The sequence below is a fragment of the Euphorbia lathyris genome, chromosome 1 (genome assembly GCF_963576675.1).
Source record: "Euphorbia lathyris chromosome 1, ddEupLath1.1, whole genome shotgun sequence".
NCBI lineage: Eukaryota > Viridiplantae > Streptophyta > Magnoliopsida > Malpighiales > Euphorbiaceae > Euphorbia > Euphorbia lathyris.
In genome coordinates this window covers 67,896,706-67,919,477 of record NC_088910.1, presented here as the reverse complement: position 1 = coordinate 67,919,477, position 22,772 = coordinate 67,896,706, and the positions used below count along the sequence as shown (strand labels likewise).

The window sequence follows — 22,772 nt, the reverse complement described above, 5'->3', positions numbered from 1 at the left end:
ATACACTTGATGATTTTCTATTCTCAGACTACGCATAATCGTTTTCTGTGAAGTAAAATCGTCATTTTCAGCCTATTTTTTCCTCACAGACTTCGCAAAACTCATTTCGCGAAGCGATTTTCTGGAAAAAGATGAAGATTAAACAATAGATATTTACATTATTTCTGCCTTTTACCATTAAAATCGACAATAACCATATGATAAACGCGGAAAAGCACGCAGAACAACGTCGAATAATCATGCATTCGATTCGCACAAGAAGAAAGAAACCAAACGACGAAAAAAATAGGAAGATGAAGAACCATGGCTTAATTTTCTAAAAACAGGAAGATTAAGAATCAAGAGATAAAGAGGGGAAGAAGAGACAAACATGGTGATAAAGAAATTGGTGCAGATTTCACAATATGAAGGAAGAGTGGAAGATGAAAGGTCTGGGGAAGGGGAAACTATAGATAGAAAAGGGAATATGAAAGGTCTGGGGTATTTTGGAAAAGTCAGAGTAATATAGTCTAGATATGTAGTAGGTTGGATAAGTGGTCTAAATATGTAAATGAGTCTCCCATATCACCCAATTTTGTAATTTTCCCTTTATAATTTAGCATCATTTATATATAATTCATCATTATTTATATATAATTCATTATTTTTCTTATTATAATTATTTATATATAATTTATAATTTATCATAATTTATTATAATTATAATTATTGGGTGCAACTTGTTTGCAAATTTTGTGAGAAGTAAATAAATATTATATCAATATGTGTACATTACAATTTATATTTGTATGTAATTTGTATTTTTAATTTAAATTAGACTCATTTTTATTTGATATTTGGGATATTAAATTAGAGGCTTTATATTGTTATTATTATTAAAATTATTATTATTATTATAAGCTTATTCGTTTTAATTATTGCTATTTTTAAAGTTTAATATTATTAATTATTGTTAAGTTCAGTTCAACTCATTTAGTTTAGTTCACTTACTTTCAATAAAAAAAGGGAAAATTATAAAATTCGGTCAAATGGGAGACTCATTTACATATTTAACCCACTTACTCAACCTACTACATATCTAGATTATTTTTGTGTGACTTTCCCAAAATACCCTCACCTTTTCATCTTCCCCTTTCCCTGTTCTGGTTACGCGAACGTTGCTCTTCCCCAAATGATTCCCGAACGTTTGATCTTCCTCTCTTGCTTTAAATTTCGCGAAATCTGCACCATTTCTCCATATCACCATGTATTTCTCTTCTTCCTCTCTTCATCTCTTGATTCTTCATCTTCCTAACCCTAAAAAACGAAGCCATGATTCTTCATCTTCTTGTTCCTGCTTGTCCATTGGTTTCTTTCTTCTTGTGACTATCGAAGAAATGATTATTCTACGTTATTTTCATCATTTTCCCTAGTTTATCATATTGTTATTGTCGATTTTAAGGGTGAAAGGCGCAAAAAATGTAAGTATCTACTGTTTTCTCTGTGTTTTTCAAGAAAATCGCTTCGCGTAGTCGATGATTTCGCGAAGATCTGCGATGAGAAAGAGCCTGAAATGTGACGATCTACTTAGTTAATCGATTATTTTGCGAAGTCTGCGAGTAGAAAAGTGCATGATTTCACTCGTAGACTTCGTCAAAGCATCGATATGCGACGTAGATTGTCACGTTTCAGACCTCGCAGAGTTTGCGAAAGCATCGATTCGCTAAGTAAAATCATCATCTTCCCTGCACATTTACATTTGCATGCTTCGCTAATCCTCATTTCGCGAAGCCAAATCATCATTTTTTCTGCCTAACAGGATTAATTTTTTTCTGAAGATGGTTGAATATATAAAATCCCTTTCTGGATGACGGCGTACTGGGGTGCATGTCAGATGACTTTCCTTCCTATATATGGAGAAATTTCCCTCAAGATTGGCACATTCACTTTAAAATGATTCGTTAGGAGAGATTGTGCCAATCTTGGTGTGTACCATGGAGACGTCCATCCCAAAAAGTCTGGACTTCCATTTATCATCCCAAAAAGTCTGGACTTCCAGTCTAGATTTGGTAGGTTCACTTTGAAGTGATTTGTTACGAGTTTATTGTGTCAATCTTGTTGTAAATTTTGATAATGTTATGATTTTAAGTTGTTATTGTGGCAATCTTGTTGTAAATTTTGATAATGTTATGATTTTAATGTTAGAATTCCTTGTTGTTTGGCTTTTTTGTTATATACCACTTCGCGAATACTCTTAAAAACACGTCCAGATTTCGCATATGCGGATTAAAATCATCAACTAAACCAAACATTAGCTTCGCATACGTCGCGAAAGCATGATTCGCGAAGTCAGATGGGAGGGAGACGACCGTGCCGTAAAATTACAAACAGATAGAATATTTTGGAAAAGTTACATAAAAATAGTATATATATATATATATATATATAGTAAATTGAGTAAATGAATTAAATATATAAATGAGTCTCCGTTTGATCCAATTTTATAACTTTCCCTAAAAAAACAAAGTGTCTAATATATTTGAGAGAGTCATAGTTGACCTTAAACAAATTCAATTTTATTTTTTTCAAAATATAGGAGGTCATGCTTGTATATCAAGCCTTAAAGTTTTTTTTTTTTTTTTTTTTTTTTCTAATCATATCAAGCCTTAAAGTTAGTTAAGAACACTTTTGTTTTAATATTTGTAGAAGCTTACGGTCACATTTTGGCCACGGGATAAGTTTAGGAGATTCAATTAAAGCACGAAGGCATATGATACGGCCTTGGTATTTTTACATGGCATCAGCAGAGAGATATTTGACTCTCTTTTTCAAGATTCATAGAGTTAAAAAATGAAGCTTTTCCGTTTGAATTGCCGTCCATTTATGCCTACTTCTCTGGCTATGAGTTGTGTAACAAGGGCTTTTTCTTCATCTTATCAAGGTTCGGCCACATCCAAATGGGAAGGTGGAGTCTCAATGGTTCAAGGAGCTTCCAGGGGAATCGGCCTTGAATTTGTGAGTTTCTTTCTTCAGATTTGGGTTGCTGGTTTAAATTAGTTGCTTAACTCTAAATACCTAGATTTCTCATTTTTTATTATCTTTCTTTATTTCATTTACCTAGAGACAATATACGTGGCCTTTATTGATAATCAAACTCATAATTGATTGAAAGCTTAACCACTATAACAGAATGTATTAGAATGAAACTTTAAATTTATACTAATTTTATCCTCTTTTTAGTTTTTCTTTTTTTGATGTTTTACTATAGAAATTCAAACACAATAAACCCAAAAGTAAAAGGAAACAGAATCACAAGACAGACAACCAGCTGAATTGAGTGATTATATTATACTACAAAAGAATTCCAAGGAAAAGAAGAAGACAACCATAATGGGCGAATCGTAAATTATCAAAGATATTTTCAAGCTAAACTTGAAGCAGCTGTGAAACTCCAAATCGTAGGAATTGAAAATCCCCATTGTTAAGAGGGATGAACCCTAAAAACACTCTCAAAGAGAATTAGATATTTGATTGATGAAAAAGTTTTCTTACAAGAAATAGACGAATTTATATGATACTGATGAAATTATATAAAAGGCTAAATGCATATAACTAATTGAATAAAGTTTAAAGGGGTAAATGGGTGAGGGTAAAAGAGTGGCAAGATTGCTGATGGCATGAGTTGTAAATAAGGATAGCAAACTTGTAATTAAGAGGAAGCTGGAGAAGGTAAGAGCTTGCCCGTTAAGTAAAGCCACACGCTGTGTGGATTAATCAGAAAACTTCAGGAGCTTCATATTCGAGCCACACGCCGTGTGGGTGTCTTGCTAATACTCCTTGTTGCTTCACTTAGGGCCGCACATCGTGTGGCTGTTTGACACGCCGTGTGAGCCCTGTTTTTCACACGGTTTGCCATCTCTCTCCTTAGGCTTGTTGCCCCTCTTGGCTTGACTTCCCTCACTACCCGTCTCCTCACATTTAGTCGATTGGATGCCCTCATCATACACTCCCTTTTGAAAAGAATTTGACCTCAAGTTACTTGTTGAGTATGAAAGGAACTTGTAGATTTTGAGCAGGCTCAAAGTTTTCAAATCAAACAAAACTGTGGTTCGAAATGAATTCATGAAGCTCATTCCACAAGCTTCCGAATTCACCTTCTCCACACGAACTTCATCCCATATTTCAACTTGTGTCTTACTTCGGTTCTCATCCTCCTTAACATTCGTCTTCCACTTTCAACTGGAATCAAATAGAATATCTCGTCGAAGTTGGTCTAACCACTCCCCAACAATATTTTGAATGCTCATGTTGAACGAACCAACCCGGGACCTCCTCGGTCTCCATTTCACTAACTTGAACACTAGCCACAACCTTCTTCCGAGCCTACCCCAAATGGAATCTTCGGGCGACACATATCAACCCAATTCGAAGTGATCCCGTGAGCACTCTTCAAAACCTCAACATGTATTTGAGTTGAATGTCCCCGAACTTCTCTATTCCTCACGTCACTAGCTCGGATGTTGTGCTCAACCTCTACTCACCTATTGCCGACTTCAAATGGGATATCTCGGCGGCACTTGTCAACCCTCTTCATAGTGATCCTATGAACACTTGTATAAGCTCCTCCCTTAATTTGAGTTGACAATCTCGGGACTTCTCGCCTCTTCACTAACTTGGGCACTATGCCGCAACTCTTGAATTTCTCCCATCTTTTTTATTTCACCCGGGATGCCATTCCCGTTCACGAAATGCTCCAAGAAGCCCACACTCTTCACCACAAGGTGACATTTCATAGACTCTTAATAGGGCTTATGCTTCCTCAACAAACTAAACATAGATTCCAACAGATACATTTCAACAAAACACAACAGAACAAATTCAGATTTTACCGAGTGGGAGACTTGATTCATTTGCATCATGCATGGGCTAGGAGTCTTGGTTCTTCCCAGAGGCGTCACAAGGTATTCTTCATCCTCCTTAGAGCTCAATATACCATGTGGAAGACTAGGTATTCGGCTATGAAGCACTGATACGGGTACGTGTACGGGTACGGCAAACGACATTTCTATAAAATATGATATACGGGTACGGTAGGGATACGACAAATTTTATATATAATTAATAGTATATATATAATTTATAATGAAAAATTTAAAAGATACATAAATATATAAATCACAAATCACATTCATAAAGTCATTATAAAACCACAAATAATACTCACAAGTCATTATAAAACCACAAATAACATCTATAATATTAACTAATAAGTCGAAGTCGACCAAATTGAAGAAGGCGAAGTCGGACAGAACAGAAGAGAAAGAAGACTAGAACCAGGAGATTTTTGATTTAGGGTTCCCTCGACAGAAGAGAGAAGAAGAAATCAATTTGGGGATTTCTTCCTTTTGTACCCGTATATACATAAACGGTGTGTATTGGGGTTAATTTAATTGTAATTCTTATAGTTTCTGACTTTTTTTTTTAAAAACCCCATACTTTCAAAGTTTTTTTTTTTTATAAAAACCCCTAAATATTCCCGGTGTATCCCCAATGTGTCCCTTAATTAAAAAAGAAAAAGAAAAAATGGATACTTCCTAGTCGTGTCCCGTACGTATCCCGCCATGTCCCCGTACTCGGAGTGTCGGATACGCGTACGTTGACCTCCGAGAAGTATCGGTGCTTCATAAGTATTCGGTCTTCGGGATCCCATGCAATGTCAACCGGTATCTTCCCCAAAGGTGGAAGCCCTCGAGGTTGCTCATTGAAGGACACGTACTTGTCATCTTCGGACATTGGTTTTACTTCATCACTTTCGAACTTGCCCTCTCCCTTCTCAACTTCATTCTTATCTTTGGAGTTAGGCTAGGCAAATCCTCGGAATCCAAATCAATATGATGTGGTATCTCTTCCCAATGTGGAAGCTCTTGAGGTTTCCTTTGTAAGGTAGCATCCTTGGCATATTCGGACATTGGCTCAACTCCCATTGGGTCAGTCTCCCCCGTTTTACTGATGCACTCATTCAAATTCAACTCTCAAGTTGGATAAGCACTCAATGTCACCTTCTTTTTCTTCATAGGCGAACTCTTCAAGGTTATAAGGATGTACTTGATTCCGTCTTTGCATATGGTGTAGCTGTTTCTTCTTCTTGAATGAGAGGCATCACAATCAAATTGTCATGGTCTTCCTAAGAGCATGTGGCAAGCATCCATCTCGATAAGCCTAATGTTAACTCCCAAACAAGCTTCATCTCGATAAGTTCCAATGGTGAAGGAACCTTACACTGACGAGTAACTCGAAGCTTCTCCACCTCATTGACTCAACCATTGCGATAAGGTCTAGGATGTGGCTCGGGAACCAAACCAAACTTGCTCAAGGCGGCTCGACTAATGATATTCACTTGGCTTCCTCCGTCGACTATCACCTCACGTCTCTTCCCAAGAACTAAGCACCGAGTTCTAAATAATTGATGTCGTGGGTCATGCTCCTCTTCACTAGACATTAGCACCCTCGTCACCAAATTAACAATACGCTCATTGTCATCATCATCACCTTCATAAATATCTTTGTTTTGGCTCCACTCAACGTCCTCCAACTCATCTTCATAATAGAAAATCTAGCTTCCTTATCTTCTTAAGTAGCCCGCTTTGATTCCACTCAATGTTCCGAAGCTCATCCTCATCATGATAGAACCTATCTTCGTAATCTTCGTAGGTGGCCCCGTGTTGGTTCCACTCAACGTTTTGGAACTCATCCTCATCATGGTAAATTTCATCATCTTCATCATAATCAAATTCATTTGCATCATGATAAAATTCACCATCATCACATATATCATTCCCGGAACCATTCTCTCTCTCTCTCTTCAATCCCATTTCCGAACTCACTCTCATCATAGGCAAGTTCATCATTGCTTTCTAGCTCATTCTCGGAATGGTTCTCCTCTTTATCAATCTTCCCCTTGAGCCCATTCTCGTCATGATCATTTTCAAATTCAAGCCGCTTACTCCATTTGCTAAGTTGCCCGGCTTAAATGACATGCTACATACTTAAATAGTTGACCCACCAACATCTCTCCCCTCACCATAACTATCAACCTCTACACAAAGTGATTTCTTCATTCTCCTCAAAGAGATTATCAAGCCCAAAGTCACTCTCCACTTCTTCAAGATTAAGGCTCTCACCTTCCTTAAACATACAAGTGAAGTTTTGCCTATGAGGCATTTTATCAAACACGTAGGGAGCACCATTTTCAACTTAAGCTTCCTCAATACTCCCACATACTAGCACTCCTTCCTCCTCATTCGTACATGAATTCAAATTCTCAATCATAATTTTATTACCCACAAACTCACAATGAGAATTTAAATCATCATCAACATCACAAACATCTAACTTCTCACTAGTAATTTGATTACCCATAACTTCAACATGAAAAATTGAAAATTTAGGATTTACTTAGAGGGCGTTTCGGATCTCTAACCGAAATCTCTCGAAAGTAATTTTTCCTGGATTGCCCTCATTCGTTCTTCCGAACGCCTCCGTTCTTCATCATAATACTCTATGGATGTGTTCTTCAAATATGGAATCAAGTGCTTGAAGAAGTCTCAGGCTATGATGCACGGAAACGGATACGGAAAGGGAAACGAAACCAAGAAACGTGATTTCTAAAAAACATAGGAAACGGAAACGTGGGGGAAACGTGTAAATATTAAAAATATAGGGGTAAATTTATAAATATTAAAAATATAATAATATATATATATAAAATATAATATGCAATTTATATATATATATATAACCAATTATTAATCTTATACATAATAAAATAAACAATATTAGTAAATAAGCTTTTGACTTCCTAATAATTTAGTGAACAAAAAACCCATCCAATATTAATATTATTCTTTCACCAAACCATCCACCCAACTAAATATTGCATAAAACATTATATTGGGATTTGACAAATGTCATCATGCAAACTACAAGATATGAATGAAGATGAAGAACAATATGGAAAAGGAAAACACTTTAAACTAAGGAAGAATGTCTTCAAAAACCAAGATGGCTCAAGAATTCAGAATTGTAGCAGAAAAAATAAGGTTAGTTGTTTAAATAGAAGGAAAATTGATCATCAATTTAAGAAGTTTGACTTCAAATAGGAAGTTTCAATCTCCAATTTTCATATCCTAGTCCTAGTGTGATATGGAATTGCAGAAAAAGAAATTCTCAATTTGTAGAAATTCTGCAGAAATTGGAGCATAAACGGAAATGCGTTTCATATTTTGCTTAATTACCGAAACGTGCCTGGAAACGTATCGTATGAGTTTTTGGGCGTTTCCGTTTCCGGTATCTGGAAGAAATGTTGAAACGCAAGCTGGGATGCGTTTCCGTGCTTCATAGGTCTCAGGTTAGGAAACGATCAAAGATATTCTCAAGCTAAACTTGAAAGAGCCGTGAAACCTCCAATATTCACGAGCTAAACCCGTAGGAAATGAAAATCCCCATTGTTAAGAGTGATGAACCCTAAAAACACTCTTAAAGAGAAATAGATATTTAAAGGCGGCCCGGTGCACTACGCATCCCCGCTAAGCGAGGGTCCGGGGAGGTGTCCCACCACAAGGGTGTACTGGGGGCAAGCCTTTCCTTGCCAATTTTTTTTGGCAAGAGGCCGCTCCTAAGACTCGAACCCGTGACCTTCTGTCACACGACAACAACATTTTACCGTTGCGCCAAGGCTCGCCCTCCGAGAAATAGATATTTGATTGATAAAAAAGTTTTCTTACAAGAAAGGCATGAATTTATCATCCTTTAACCTAAAGATGAAAATACATAAAACGCTTAATATATATAACTAATTGGATAAAGCTTAAAGGGTAAAATGGGGTTAGGGTAAAAAGAGTGACAAGCTTGTAAATAAGAATGGCATGAGTTGTAAATAAGGGGTGACAAACTTATAATTAAGAGGAAACTGGAGAAAGTAAGAGCTTGCTGGTTAAGTAGAGGTGTGTTGGTTAAGTAAAGCCACATGCCATGTGGATTAATCAGAAAACTTTAGGAGCTTCATCTTCAGGCCACACGCCGTGTGGGTGTCTTGCTGATACTCCTTGTTGCTTCACTTGGGGCCACACGTCGTGTTGGCTGTTTGACACGCCGTGTGAGCCCTGTTTTTCACACGGTTTGTCATCTCTCTCCTTAGGTTTGTTTTCCCCTTTGGCTCGACTTCCCTCACCACCTATCTCCTCAAATTTAGTTGACTGAATGCCCTCATCAGCTCCAAGGACAAATTCTCCCTAATCCCTTACCTACTCCTAAGGTTCCAAAAGCTACCATCTCCCTTTGGCTCGACTTCCCTCACTACCTATCTCCTCAAATTTAGTTGACCGAATGCCCTCATCAGCTCCAAGGAGAAATTCTCCCTAATCCCTTACCTACTCCTAAGGTTCCAAAAGCTACCATCTCTACGCGTACGATCAAAGATATTCTCAAGCTAAACTTGAAGGAGCTGTGAAACCTCCAATATTCACGAGCTAAACCCGTAGGAAATGAAAATCCCCATTGTTAAGAGTGATGAACCCTAAAAACACTCTTGAAGAGAAATAGATATTTGATTGATAAAAAAGTTTTCTTACAAGAAAGACATGAATTTATCATCCTTTAACCTAAAGATGAAAATACATAAAACGCTTAATATATATAACTAATTGGATAAAGCTTAAAGGGTAAAATGGGGTTAGGGTAAAAGAGTGACAAGCTTGTAAATAAGAATGGCATGAGTTGTAAATAAGGGGTGACAAACTTATAATTAAGAGGAAACTGGAGAAAGTAAGAGCTTGCTGGTTAAGTAGAGGCGTGTTGGTTAAGTAAAGCCACATGCCATGTGGATTAATCAGAAAACTTTAGGAGCTTCATCTTCAGGCCACACGCCGTGTGGTTGTCTTGCTGATACTCCTTGTTGCTTCACTTGGGGCCACACGTCGTGTGGCTGTTTGACACACCGTGTGAGCCCTGTTTTTCACACGGTTTGTCATCTCTCTCCTTAGGTTTGTTTTCCCCTTTGGCTCGACTTCCCTCACTACCTATCTCCTCAAATTTAGTTGACCAAATGCCCTCATCAGCTCCAAGGAGAAATTCTCCCTAATCCCTTACCTACTCCTAAGGTTCCAAAAGCTACCATCTCTATGCCCCTCTATACCCAAACTACCCTTTAATGTCAATACTCTACTCTATATTATTAAAGTGGCTTTAATACTTTTCCATTGGAAAAGTCTTGTCTTTATACACAAAATTACATTGTTTAAGAAATCGCGGACTAGTCCGTCTAGGAGCCTTAAATTGAAAAGTCGATTCGATTTGACCCCTGGCGCTTTTTGGTCGTCTGGACAACAACGATTGGAACAAAAAATTGCTATTCTTTTTATTTGTTTTATTATAATTCACTTTTCAACATTATCACGTGGTTATTTATTGGTATATTGTTGAAATGTTGTTGTTAGCACATTTTTAAGTATATATATTACAAATATACATGTTTATCTATATTGTTTCATTTATATTATTATTTTTGGATAGTATAATACATATTTTAATTGCATTTGTATAATAATTTTTATTAGCAATAAAAAAATATAAAATACAAATCCAATTAATCCCCAATTAATTCCGAGGTTCTTATTCGCGCAACTAGCGCCTAGCGAACTTTTCAAGTTTAGTTCTTTGACACTTTTGAGGGTCATGATTTGATTTGTATCAGGACAATACTCTTCAATTTTGCGTTACTTTTGTTCCAATAACGAAGCCTCAGATTTCTTGCATATGGTTTTCATTGACTTGGAGAAAGCATATGATAAGGTACCAAGGGAAGTACTTTGGTGGTCCTTGATAAGGAAAGGCATTTCGCGGAAATATATTAACATCATAAAGGACATGTATGAGGGAGCATGCACGAGCGTACGTACTAGTGTTGGGAAGACTGAAGAGTTTCCTATTACGATTGGAGTGCATCAAGGTTCCGCACTAAGCCCATTTCTTTTTGCCATCGTTATGGATGAACTAACAAGTTCACTTCAAGATGGTATACCATGGTGCATGCTGTTTGCAGATGATATTGTGTTGGTTGATGAGACGAAAGAAGGAGTGGAGAGGAAGTTGGAACTATGGAGACAAACTCTAGAATCTAGAGGCTTTAAGTTGAGCCGAAGTAAGACAGAATATTTGGAGTGTAAGTTTAGAGGCCATAGGAGTAGGGAGGCAGGGACAATCACTCCTAGATGGGAGAGTTGTTCAGGCCTCGGATTGCTTCCGGTATTTAGGATCTATTATCCACACGGATGGAGAAGTAGATGGAGATGTTGCTCATAGGATTAAAGCTGGTTGGTCGAAGTGGAAGAGTGCTACGGGTTTCCTTTGTGACCCCGGCATGCCTAATAGATTGAAGGGAAAATTCTACCGGACGGCAATTAGACCAGCATTGTTATATGGTACGGAGTGTTGGGCAGTGAAACACTGCCACATCCATAAGATGTCGGTGGCGGAGATGCGTATGTTGAGATGGATGTGTGGTCATACGACAAAGGATCGGGTGAGTAATGAAATAATTAGGACAAAAGTAGGGGTCACATCTATTGAGAATAAAATGAGAGAAAACCGACTAAGGTGGTTTGGCCATGTGAGACGTAGAGCGCTTGATGCGCCGGTTAGGAGAACCGAAGAGTGGCAAAGGGATGTAGTGGTGAGGGGTAGGGGAAGACCTACGCGAACTTGGAGGAGGGTGATCGAGAGTGACATGAGTTTACTGGGAATTGAGGAAAATATGGTAGTGGATAGGACGGAGTGGAGGGAGCGAATTTGTGTCGCTGACACGACTTGATTTCACGGTTTTATATGATGGTTCATGTTAGCCGACCCCGAATCATTTCGGGACTAAGGCTTTGTTGTTGTTGTTGTATGTGATTGTGAGTCAAACAAGTAAGGTGAAATGAGTGCCACAGCAAATTGGTTTTCCAATTTTAACTTTATCAATTTTTTGGGACATGAAATAATGGTTCATCATCCAGTATCCATATTGTACAGGTAGTCTTTTTCCTGTACTCGAGTTTTTTCAGTATCATTTAAATCAGTTTACTTCGTTTGTAGCAATTACGAGTTACCAAAATTATACATGTATCTGTCAGATGCTATGATAAATTGCTAATCCCACTTTCAACAAGTGAGCAATTTTCCTCTCTTTTATTTTTAATAGGATATTTTTGTTTTATTCACTTGCCTTCTGGGCATTGCTATTTAATTCTATTATTATTATTATTTTGTTCAACCTCTGTTGTTATGAATTTTGTGTTATCCAGTCCTTTTCGCGTTTCGTTGCCAAACCAGTTTCAGATTGCAGTTTATTTTGCCCTTGGCTTCTACCTTTTACCTAAAGGGCTTGCTTGAAGTGTGATCACATGATATACTATTTCTGGTAGACATCGTTTCTTTCAGCATTTTTCCCTTGTCCAGGCTCATGGGTCTGTCTATCATTATATTTGTCCAGGCTCAGGTTGATTTCTGATGAATCCGTAAATGCTTTTGGATTTCCTCCATTGTTTTCAGATTCATATTTCATTGTTCCATTTTCCAAATAAGCTATGATAAACTCCTAAATTAATATTGTATATAATTTGACCTGAAGCAAAACTAGTATTTCTTTCTTCCAGGTTGGAAAAAGAAAATACTGCTTTTGCTTCGGGCTGAGTTCCTGAATTGCCTTTCCTTGAACTGATGCATTTTTATGCGCATGAGTACCGAAAGTCAGATACTTGAGAAATAAGCAGTTTTAGCTTGCACTAATTGTTAGTTGCAATTTTGTCAAAGAAAACTAAAATTCTACACTTAATGTAAAATCAATGGATAGGAAGAAAATCTTTCATTTTGTTGGATGCGTTTTACCTTGTTATATGAGATGTTAAATCTTAATGATGCATGGAATCAATCAATTGAGCCAACAACCAAGTTTTAATTGTCCACATCTACTGCCTGATACAGGTTAAACAACTTCTGGAGATGGATGGTAAAGGACATGTTATCGCTACTTGTCGAAATCCTGATGGAGCAACAGGACTTCTTGATTTGAAAAACAGATTTGCTGATCGCCTCAATGTATTGCAGTTGGATGTGACTGTTGAAAGTTCCATTGAGGTTAAATTTTTTTCCTATATCTTGGTTCTGCCCACACTAGAAGAAATTTTCCATTTTCTTCTTTGATCATTTGGACCATTTTTTGTTTTCCTAATTCTCCTTAGATAAATTTGCTTAAAAAGCATTCAGTTTCCATGATAATCAAATAGTGGAGGAACTTTAATCTTATTTCTGCTTCAAGATCAGAAAGGTTTTGAATAGAAAAGTTTAGTTATTTGCTATAATTTCTTCAAGTGATGATATGTTTGTGACCATCACTTAATTTAGTTTATTTGCTTTAGTGTCTTTCATCTAATTTAGTTCGTCAACCATTACCGACTCATAGTAGTATTAACATAATGTCACACTTCAGGCATCTGCAATGTCTATAAAAGAAAGATTTGGCTCTCTGAACCTTCTCATCAATGCCTCAGGCATCCTTAAAATACCAAATCTGTTGGAACCAGGTACAGATATGCATTATTGTTTGCATAAAGATTAAGGGTGAGTTTGGTATGAAAGATGGGTGGGAGGAAGGGGAGGGGTGGGTTACACCAATATCAAGGCATGTATGTAGACACAATTTTGTCTAAATACATACCTTGATTTTCATACCTTGATTTTCATGTCATTCTCTCCTCCCTTCCTTCCTCCAATCCATCCTAACAAACACTACCTAAACTTTAACATTTCCAATGTATTATTAGATATTGTAGATGCAAAGCTACACTTTCCAAAAAACTCCAGATCCAGGAAGGTGATATTCTTTTTTCCCAATGCAGAAAAAACCTTGAAGAAAGTAGAGAAATCATCGTTGATGGTTTCTTATGAAGTCAATGCCGTGGGTCCATTTCTAGTAATTAAGGTATGTGGAATCAGCTTTTGCTTGTAGCCTTCCAGTATGAAATGTTTTGTGAAGAACCCAGTTCTGGATTGACTACTTTTCCATGAGAAGCAGCATTCTGAACCGTGAAACACAAAAGCTTTTCTAATGTGAAGATATTTCATTTTCATGTATGTCACCTGAATATATTAATCAAATTGTGGAAGAAGCATTTTAATTTAATTAGCCTTGGGGATAAAAGTGCATAGGTACTCTGTCAGAACTAGGGTTCTGAGGAAGAAAATTAGGGAGACAGAAGAGAGATTTAGGAGGAAGAAGAGAGAAAATAGAGAAAGAAAGGAATATATTTCATTAAAATTCTTGATGCTGAAACAGTACCACACTCAGCCTCTAAATAGGTGAGTAAAAACAAATATATGTTAGCAGCAGGTACAGCAGTACTAACAAACTCACTACCAAACAAAATAGCTAACAACCTAGAGAATCTATTCTCCAAGATAGGCTTTAGGGAATTAAAATGGCCACACAGTGCCAACAATGCAGAAATAACAAAAACACATAAAAATGAGTAACTAACTTAACTAATAAGGCTAATTACTTATTTAGTCCCTGAACTCTTCTAGTACGTGACAATACCCCCCTCTTGAATGCATTCTTGTCCCCAAGAATGGAAGAACTTTCAGTTGGTTGTGACACTTCAGATAAGGAAAGTAGGAATAACCTAGAGGTGACCCCATAGTTGTGAAAGGCGAAAGGCGAGCCGAGGCGACAAGGGCAAAATATCGCCTTGAGGCGAGGCGACTGCCTCTCGCACGTGAGGCGACAAAAAATTAGAAAAACACAAAAAATAAAATCATAACTCAAATCTACTAGTTTAACTTCTAAAGTTAAAAAAAAAATCCAAATCCTAATAACATATCATCATCAATCCTAATAACACCTAATTCTTAATAATATATTAAACGAAGGTCCAACTTGCCGATATCTTCCAATATCAAATCAATGCAATGAGCTGCGCATGGAGTCCAATATCAATTTGGCCTCTTTACCTCCAAAAGTTTTCCTGTAAAAGTTTTCCTGTAAAAGTTTTCCAATAACAATTAATAAAAGGTTGCAAACTATTAAATTGAAAATAAGAAAACTAGTAATAAATTAAACAAAACTAACAAGAATTTTGCACAACACAAACAACTAATAATAAACTTGTAAAAATTTGGGCAGCATAACATTTAGACCAAGAGTAAAAATTTGGGTAGAAAAGAAACTAGATGAAGTAAGAAAATGAAGTAACAAATAGAACAGAGAAGAGAAGAGAGAAAGAAGTATTGTCTTGTGTATTTAGAAACAAAGAAGAGATGAAGTACGAAATTGAAATTATAAACAGAGAAGAGATGTACGTACCTGTTACTTAGTTCAGTGTGGTGGAAGGGAAGTTGTCGAAATTGTGTGGTGGAAGGGAAGTTGTCGAAATTGTCTGGATGAGATGAAGTGGGAGTTGTCGAAGTTGTCTGGAGGAGATGAAGAGGAGTTGTCGAAGAAGTTGTCTGGTGGAGGAGATGAAGTTCCATATCGCATAAATATTCTTACTTTTGACCTAATTTCACTTAATCTTGCCTGAAAACTCTCAGGCGACCGCCTCTCGCCTTGCACCGCCTGGCGCTTGAGATGAAAAGGCGGTCGCCTTTGGTATTTCGCCCGCCTTCCACTACGGAAGGCGGGGGCACGATCGCCTGGGCCGCCTCTCGCCTCAGGCGATCGCCTCGGTCGCCTTTCACAACTATGTGATGCACTATCCAGGCAGCATGAGACACAGGAGAACTCAAAATCTGCTATACTAGCTTTCACTAGGGTTATTCCCACCTGGATAGAAGAGATTCAAGCTTCTTACAACACTGATCCATTAGTTGAGCCTCACATTCAATAATTATCTGTTAGTCCTACTTCTCATATACAATTCCAAGCTCTACATTGGTTCAACTACCGATCTAAGGAGTAAAATTATAAAGAATGTCACAATACTCTCATTGGAGGTTATTCTGGAATCAAAAGGACTCTTACAAGGGTCCAACATCATTTTTACTATCCTCAATTATCTAAAACGGTCACTGCTTGGATTACTAACTGTGACACTTGTCAGAGATGCAAAGTAGACCACTCGGCCTATCTAGGGTTGCTGCAACCTTTTCCAATTCCTGCAAGGACTTGGCAAGATATCGCCATGGACTTTATAGAGAAACTTCCTAAGTCTTTTGGCTTTGATATAATACTGGTGGTGGTGGACAGGTTCTCTAAGGGTGGCCATTTCATAGGCCTTTCACATCCTTTTAATGCAGCAAATGTGGCCCAGGTGTTCCTGGATAATATTTTTAAGCTTCATGGCTTACCAAGGTCTATAGTTTCTAACAGAGACAGAATTTTGACAGGAGTGTTTTGGAAAGAGTTACTTAAACTCTTGGGCACCCACTTGCACTTTAGTAGTGCTTACCGCCCTCAAACCGATGGCCAATCGGAAAGACTCAAACCAGTGCCTTGAAAATTACCTTAGAAGCATATGCTTCCTCAAACCTAAGACTTGGTCTAAGTGGTTAAGCCTTGCAGAATTCTGATACAACTCTTCTTACCATAGTGCTATAAAAATTTCATCATTCCAAGCATTATATGGAACAGACCCCACATTGCCTATTCTACCTACTGGTGCATCAACTGTGGCAGTTGTTGATGACTTATTGCAGGAAAGGGAGAAAATGAATACATTCTTGAAGGAATGTTTGTCCGCTCCTCAGAATAGGATGAAGCAGTATGCCGATAAGCATCGAACAGACAGGGAATTTTCAATTGGAGATTGGGTTATCTTGAAATTACAGCCATATAGGCAGGTTACAAGTGGCTATGAGGAGCTCTCTCCAGCTCAGTGCTCGCTACTATGGATCCGTTCAGGTTAGGGGAAGAGTGGGCAAGGTAGCTTACAAACTGCAGCTTCCACCACAGAGCAGAATCCATGATGTCTTTCATGTCTCCCTTCTCAAAAAGTGACCCCCAGTCACCTCCACTTCCCTCACTACCCTTCCACCTACTTACTCTGGAGAGTTTGTTTTACAATCAGCAAAGGTATTGAATACTCGCAATGCCATCATTGAAGAGCGGGCAGTTCCTCATATATTGATCCAGTGGGAAGGGATGCCTACTATTGACTCCACTTGGGAGGAAGAGGCTGCGATTGCAGCTCAGTTTCCTCAGTTTCATTAAAGGAGAGGGTATTGTCACGTACAAACGAAGATTCCAAAGTTAGAGGACCTATTTGGAATTATCCTTGTTAGTTATTTGTTTGTTTATTCTGTTTCGATATTTCCTTGCATTTGTGTTTATGCAATTGTTATTTCCCTAAATGCTAGTGATGTATCAACTAGTTAGTTTGTAAGGTAGTAAAAAGTAGAATGTCAACTGGAAAGTTTACAGCTGTGTGTAACAGTTTTTGTCCTCTCTCTATTTAGAGGAGACAAGGCTGTACTAGAGAATCATCAGAAAAGTAATCAAATCAATCTTTTCTCTCTCTCTCTTCTCTCTTTTCTCTTCTTACCTCATTTCTACTTTCTTCCCTTCTATTCTTTCTAATTCTATTCTTAGAACTGCTAGTTTTGACAGATTCCTGATACATCTTGCCTTTTAAAGCTTTCTGAACCTCCTGTTGTACCAGAAACTGCATTTCAGATTGACTGTTTTCTTCACCATCAGATCCTAATTCATCAAATGGACACTGCTAATCTCTTGTTAAATGTGTCTGATGTTTAAAACCTGAGCCTAAGCCTGAGCCAGATCCTTTTCTCCCTTTGAACCAATCTGGGTATCCAATGATCTTAAAACAACCACTTTTTTCATGTCCACCTTTTTTTCAATGTGTACAAAACTTATCCTCCTTGTTATACTCTGTGATCCATTTTTTGTGGACTTAGAGTTATGTTTGCCATTCTGCGATACATTGCATGAATTTCTTGAAAACCTTTGATTGTTATATGAATTATGAGGAGCATTTGTGGAAGCTGCAATAACATTGGCAAATTCATTTTGTATTTCATTGCCTATTACAACAACAACAACAACAACAAAGCCTTAGTCCCGAAATGACTCGGGGTCGGCTAACATGAACCATCATATAAAACCGTGAAATCAAGTCGTGTCAGCGACACAAATTCGCTCCCTCCACTCCGTCCTATCCACTACCATATTTTCCTCAATTCCCAGTAAACTCATATCACTCTCGATCACTCTCCTCCAAGTTTGCTTAGGTCTTCCCCTACCCCTCACCACTACATCCCTTTGCCACTCTTCGGTTCTCCTAACCGGCGCATCAAGCGCTCTACGTCTCACATGGCCAAACCACCTTAGTCGGTTTTCTCTCATTTTATTCTCAATAGATGTGACCCCTACTTTTGTCCTAATTATTTCATTACTCACCCGATCCTTTCTCGTATGACCACACATCCATCTCAACATACGCATCTCCGCCACCGACATCTTATGGATGTGGCAGTGTTTCACTGCCCAACACTCCGTACCATATAACAATGCTGGTCTAATTGCCGTCCGGTAGAATTTTCCCTTCAATCTATTAGGCATGCCGGGGTCACAGAGGAAACCCGTAGCACTCTTCCACTTCGACCAACCAGCTTTAATCCTATGAGCAACATCTCCATCTACTTCTCCATCCGTTTGGATAATAGATCCTAAATACCGGAAGCAATCCGAGGCCTGAACAACTCTCCCATCTAGGTTGATTGTCCCTGCCTCCCTACTCCTATGGCCGCTAAACTTACACTCCAAATATTCTGTCTTACTTCGGCTCAACTTAAAGCCTCTAGATTCTAGAGTTTGTCTCCATAGTTCCAACTTCCTCTCCACTCCTTCTTTCGTCTCATCAACCAACACAATATCATCTGCAAACAGCATGCACCATGGTATACCATCTTGAAGTGAACTTGTTAGTTCATCCATAACTATCAGTTTGAGCGAGCGTGCACACTTCAAGTTAACGATATTCTAACAAACTTTTAGAGATTCTTATTTAAAAACATAGTTACAGTAGGTATATTCATGACATCTATACAATTTACAGCTGTCAATTTCCGTACTTCTAGTAACTAACTCTAACAAACTAGTTCCTTCATGAATGACTCACGTGTTTTATTTTTATCATGATTGTTCACAAGTAGATGAATTACTGTTTGCCATTTACAGCACATGTGGCCTTTCTTGAAAGCTGGTGGAGGTTCAGGGACTCAAAGAGATGTAGCAGTGGTCGCCAATTTAAGTGCCAGGGTGGGATCTATTGGAGATAATTACCTAGGAGGTTGGCACGCTTATCGGTCCTCAAAGGCTGCCTTAAATCAGTGTATGATTCTCTTCTAGGTTCCATAAGGTTTAGGCCTTTCTCATCCCGTGCCTTCAATTTGTAAAAAGGCCGGTATTCCTTAACCATCTGGAGCATGTTAAGAACAATATTCTACCAATATGTGGATGGTTGTCTGATGAATTGAAGTACTCAAACATGATCATGTTAGTAAAGATTGGCATATGCTAAATTTTTCATCCTGGCTAGGAGTGTTTTGGTGATCATCTTTTATCTTTTCTACGTAACTTGGCAACCTCTATCAATGCTATATATGTCAAATTGTGATTCTTTTTTCCTTGCTAATGATATGTATCAGTATAATAGTTCTTGACCAATGTATTCAAAAGCTAGAAAATGCTCCGAAGTGCATGTTTCATAGGCTTGCATACCATATCTGAGGATAGAAATAGTACTGAAGTTATGAAGAAATTGTAAGTTTTTCAGTGGATTATTCATTTTGGCATGCTGGTTGATTAATTTTATCCTTCTGACTTTTTGGTACCCTGGCATCCATGCAATGTGGTGTCATGTGCATTTGCTTTGTTAGTGGCTTTTAACATCCAAATTTTATACATTAGCTTGCAGTCTTTCATTAATTTTATTACTTGTGATCACACTTCTCTCTGCAAATACTAGCAGTGACGAGAACGGTGTCATTGGAGTTTGCACAAAAGAAGGATCCAATAGCATGCATTCTCTTGCACCCAGGTACCGTGGACACAGACCTATCAAGGCCTTACCAGAGAAATGTTGCTGAAGGCAAGCTTTTCACCAAAGAATTCTCAGTGGGAAAGCTCTTAAACATCATCAATAATGCAACAAGCAATGACAATGGAAAGTTTTTTGCATGGGATGGCCAACAAATTCCTTGGTAACTCATCCTCGGCCCTATAAGTATTTCTTTTGTGTTTTCAATAATTGGGCATTCAAGAGACTGGGTTGAAGCCAAGACCTCACCTCTTACCCTCTCTATATGGAGGTATATTATTACTTTTTCCAAATTGTTGATCATGATTGAAATGAAATATTAATACTATTGCATAGAAACACTATACAATGCAGGGCATTGTATATATTTATGTAACTTTCTACTAAAACAGTCTTGAATTCTTACTCATTGAGCATTTTATTCATTCACTGTAATTAACTTATTTATTTGCAAAAGGAAGCTTGTTTGATTGTTTGGATTGAAGCTGCAATTTATGTAGTACACAAGATATTAAATTTCGACTTTTATACTAATCAAGTGTAGCAAAATGAGATAAATGTGAAGGTTCGCTTGGGTATAATCTGAAAAAGAAGAGCTCAATTCATTTATTAAGATTCAAAGAAGAATCCCACAGGGACAACATACATTGCCTTGTACCATTTTATTCATCTACAAACTGCCTCAATCCCATTTGCAATCTAGTGAATCCTGCAATGCAAAATCACTAGTAAAATCAGTTCTAACCCTTTTAATGTTATACAGATATTACTTAAAGTTATATGTCCAATCTGTAGAATTTTTGAAGAGAAAATAATAAGAAACGTTGACTTACGTGTCGCAATTGGTGGCGGTAGAGACAGGGAAACCAACTTTAATGTTGCAGGCAGTAGGAATCTTGCTCAAGAACTGATCTTTGATTCCTAAGGATTTGGAGGCAGTCTTCAAGAACCTGCAAATAGCCTTCTTATCATCAATGTTTTTCACAGTTTGAGCAAGCTGTTGCAGCCCAATGCAGCATGCTGGAGAGTGCTTTGGATTTCTGCCAGTGGCGAACCCGACGCAGGCAGCAGCTTTTCCGTCTACCATGGGGCATGAAACTTCTGCCTGGCTAACTCCGGAAATGCATAAGAGGAAGGAGAGCATGACGGGCACCGAGAAGAATACGTTCTTCATGATCAGGTAATGTATGAAAGTAAACTGTTAGGTAATTTCTTTAAATGATGAGTGTTGGTTGGATATGAAAAAACAGTGGTGAGGTTTAAGAGGTTTTATAGGGGAAAAAATGGTTAGTTGGGAAATGGAAAGGGATTGAGTTTGAGTTTTTCAATGAGTTGCAGGACTAATATTCATTGGGGCTTGATGATGATTTCTGTGCTCTCTTGTCATTTTCACATTATAATTATATTTATATACATTCTTCCTTTATTACGTACTACTAGAAACTTTAGCGATAATCCTAGCTTACATTTAATTTCTGAGAGAAACTGGAAACCGTTTGAAAGAAAAAGAAAAAAGATACGTTTAGACCGTATTCACAATATGAAGTTGGTGTTTGCAGCATATATATTGATGATAATCTCTTCCTTTCAAACTGTACTAAATAAAATTCGACTCTTGAACCTTTTTCCTTTGTAATAAGCGGGCTTTTATCAAACTAATTAAAACATCACAACTAAATTTTTGGAAACTACAAAAGTTCTAGATTTATTTGTGTGTTGAATTATATTGGTTTTTTTTATATGTTTGTGATTTATATATATATACATATTTCATGGCTTGATTATTTTATATATTTTGTTGTGATTTGAAAAACAGTCCTTGTTGATTATGTTTTTTTTTTTTAACTTATAAGTACCAGTTATGTAGTTTTGGAAGTTACGGTATTTGGAATTGAAAGATTGTTATAATAGTAGTCAATTAGAGATTATTTATCAATGAGATTGATCTGAACGGTAAGTAGTTGATATCTCTACTCTTTAAGTTTAACGTTTAATTCTACATTCGGTCAAAATTTAGCTTTTATCAGCAAGTAAACCTTAATCGAGATACGTAACTCATCGAAATCTGTAGTTTGTCTTGGTCTTATGAGTGAGTAGGTTTACCCTTGTGTAAACTTTTTCTTGCTAAAAAAGATTAAAGATTATTTATAAGTTACCAAGATTCATGGTCTTACTTAAATAATATAGAATTATAATCGATATTCACATTTCATTAAAGAATGGGGGCTTATTTACATAGTTTAGATCGATGATAAAGTTGTGGGAAAATCCATTGTTAAGTATTCGGTAGTCTGCTTATGAAGATTCGGAATGTGTTCTTAACTAGAGTAGCTTGTTGGGTTTATGGAGACTAATATATATAGGCCCAACTGAAGCGATGGGTCCAACTGCAGCGATCCAACTCGCTGCTGAGTTAGGGTTTCAGACGGTTAGGGTTTCAAGAGTATATATGTAACCTCTTTCTCTGTAATCCGCACCTCATTCATTATAGTGAAATATCCTGGCTTGGTAGTGCCCCCAGACGTAGTCATTCTAATCGAGTGGCGAACTGGGTTAACAATTCTTGTGTGTTTGCTTATTTTTCGTTTATCGTAATTTCAATTATTCCTAACAACTGGTATCAGAGCGAGGGTAATTACGATGGGAGACAGAAAAACCCCTGTGGAGAAATTCGATGGTTCGGATTTCGGTTTCTGGAAGATG

At 37.5% G+C, this 22,772-nt stretch overlaps 1 protein-coding gene across 1 annotated transcript; it reads left to right on the top strand.

The window, feature by feature from the left end:
• Window positions 1–2,694: 2,694 nt before the first annotated feature.
• LOC136200801 (uncharacterized) lies at window positions 2,695–20,603 on the top strand. The gene is made up of 6 exons (XM_065991259.1): window positions 2,695–2,994; window positions 13,000–13,152; window positions 13,505–13,598; window positions 13,914–13,996; window positions 19,208–19,361; window positions 20,001–20,603. Exons 1-6 carry the CDS (start codon window positions 2,830–2,832, stop codon window positions 20,234–20,236), a joined length of 885 nt encoding a protein of 294 aa, XP_065847331.1. The 5' UTR covers window positions 2,695–2,829; the 3' UTR covers window positions 20,237–20,603.
• The last annotated feature ends 2,169 nt before the right edge of the window (window positions 20,604–22,772 follow it).

Bases quoted from the DNA above. Each gene is read 5' to 3' on its own strand.
- LOC136200801 (XM_065991259.1), top strand. From the start codon at position 2,830: ATGAAGCTTTTCCGTTTGAATTGCCGTCCATTTATGCCTACTTCTCTG. The intron at 13,153-13,504 runs GTTAAATTTTTT...GTCACACTTCAG, and splicing joins CTGTTGAAAGTTCCATTGAG to GCATCTGCAATGTCTATAAA. The intron at 13,599-13,913 runs GTACAGATATGC...TTCCCAATGCAG, and splicing joins ACCAAATCTGTTGGAACCAG to AAAAAACCTTGAAGAAAGTA.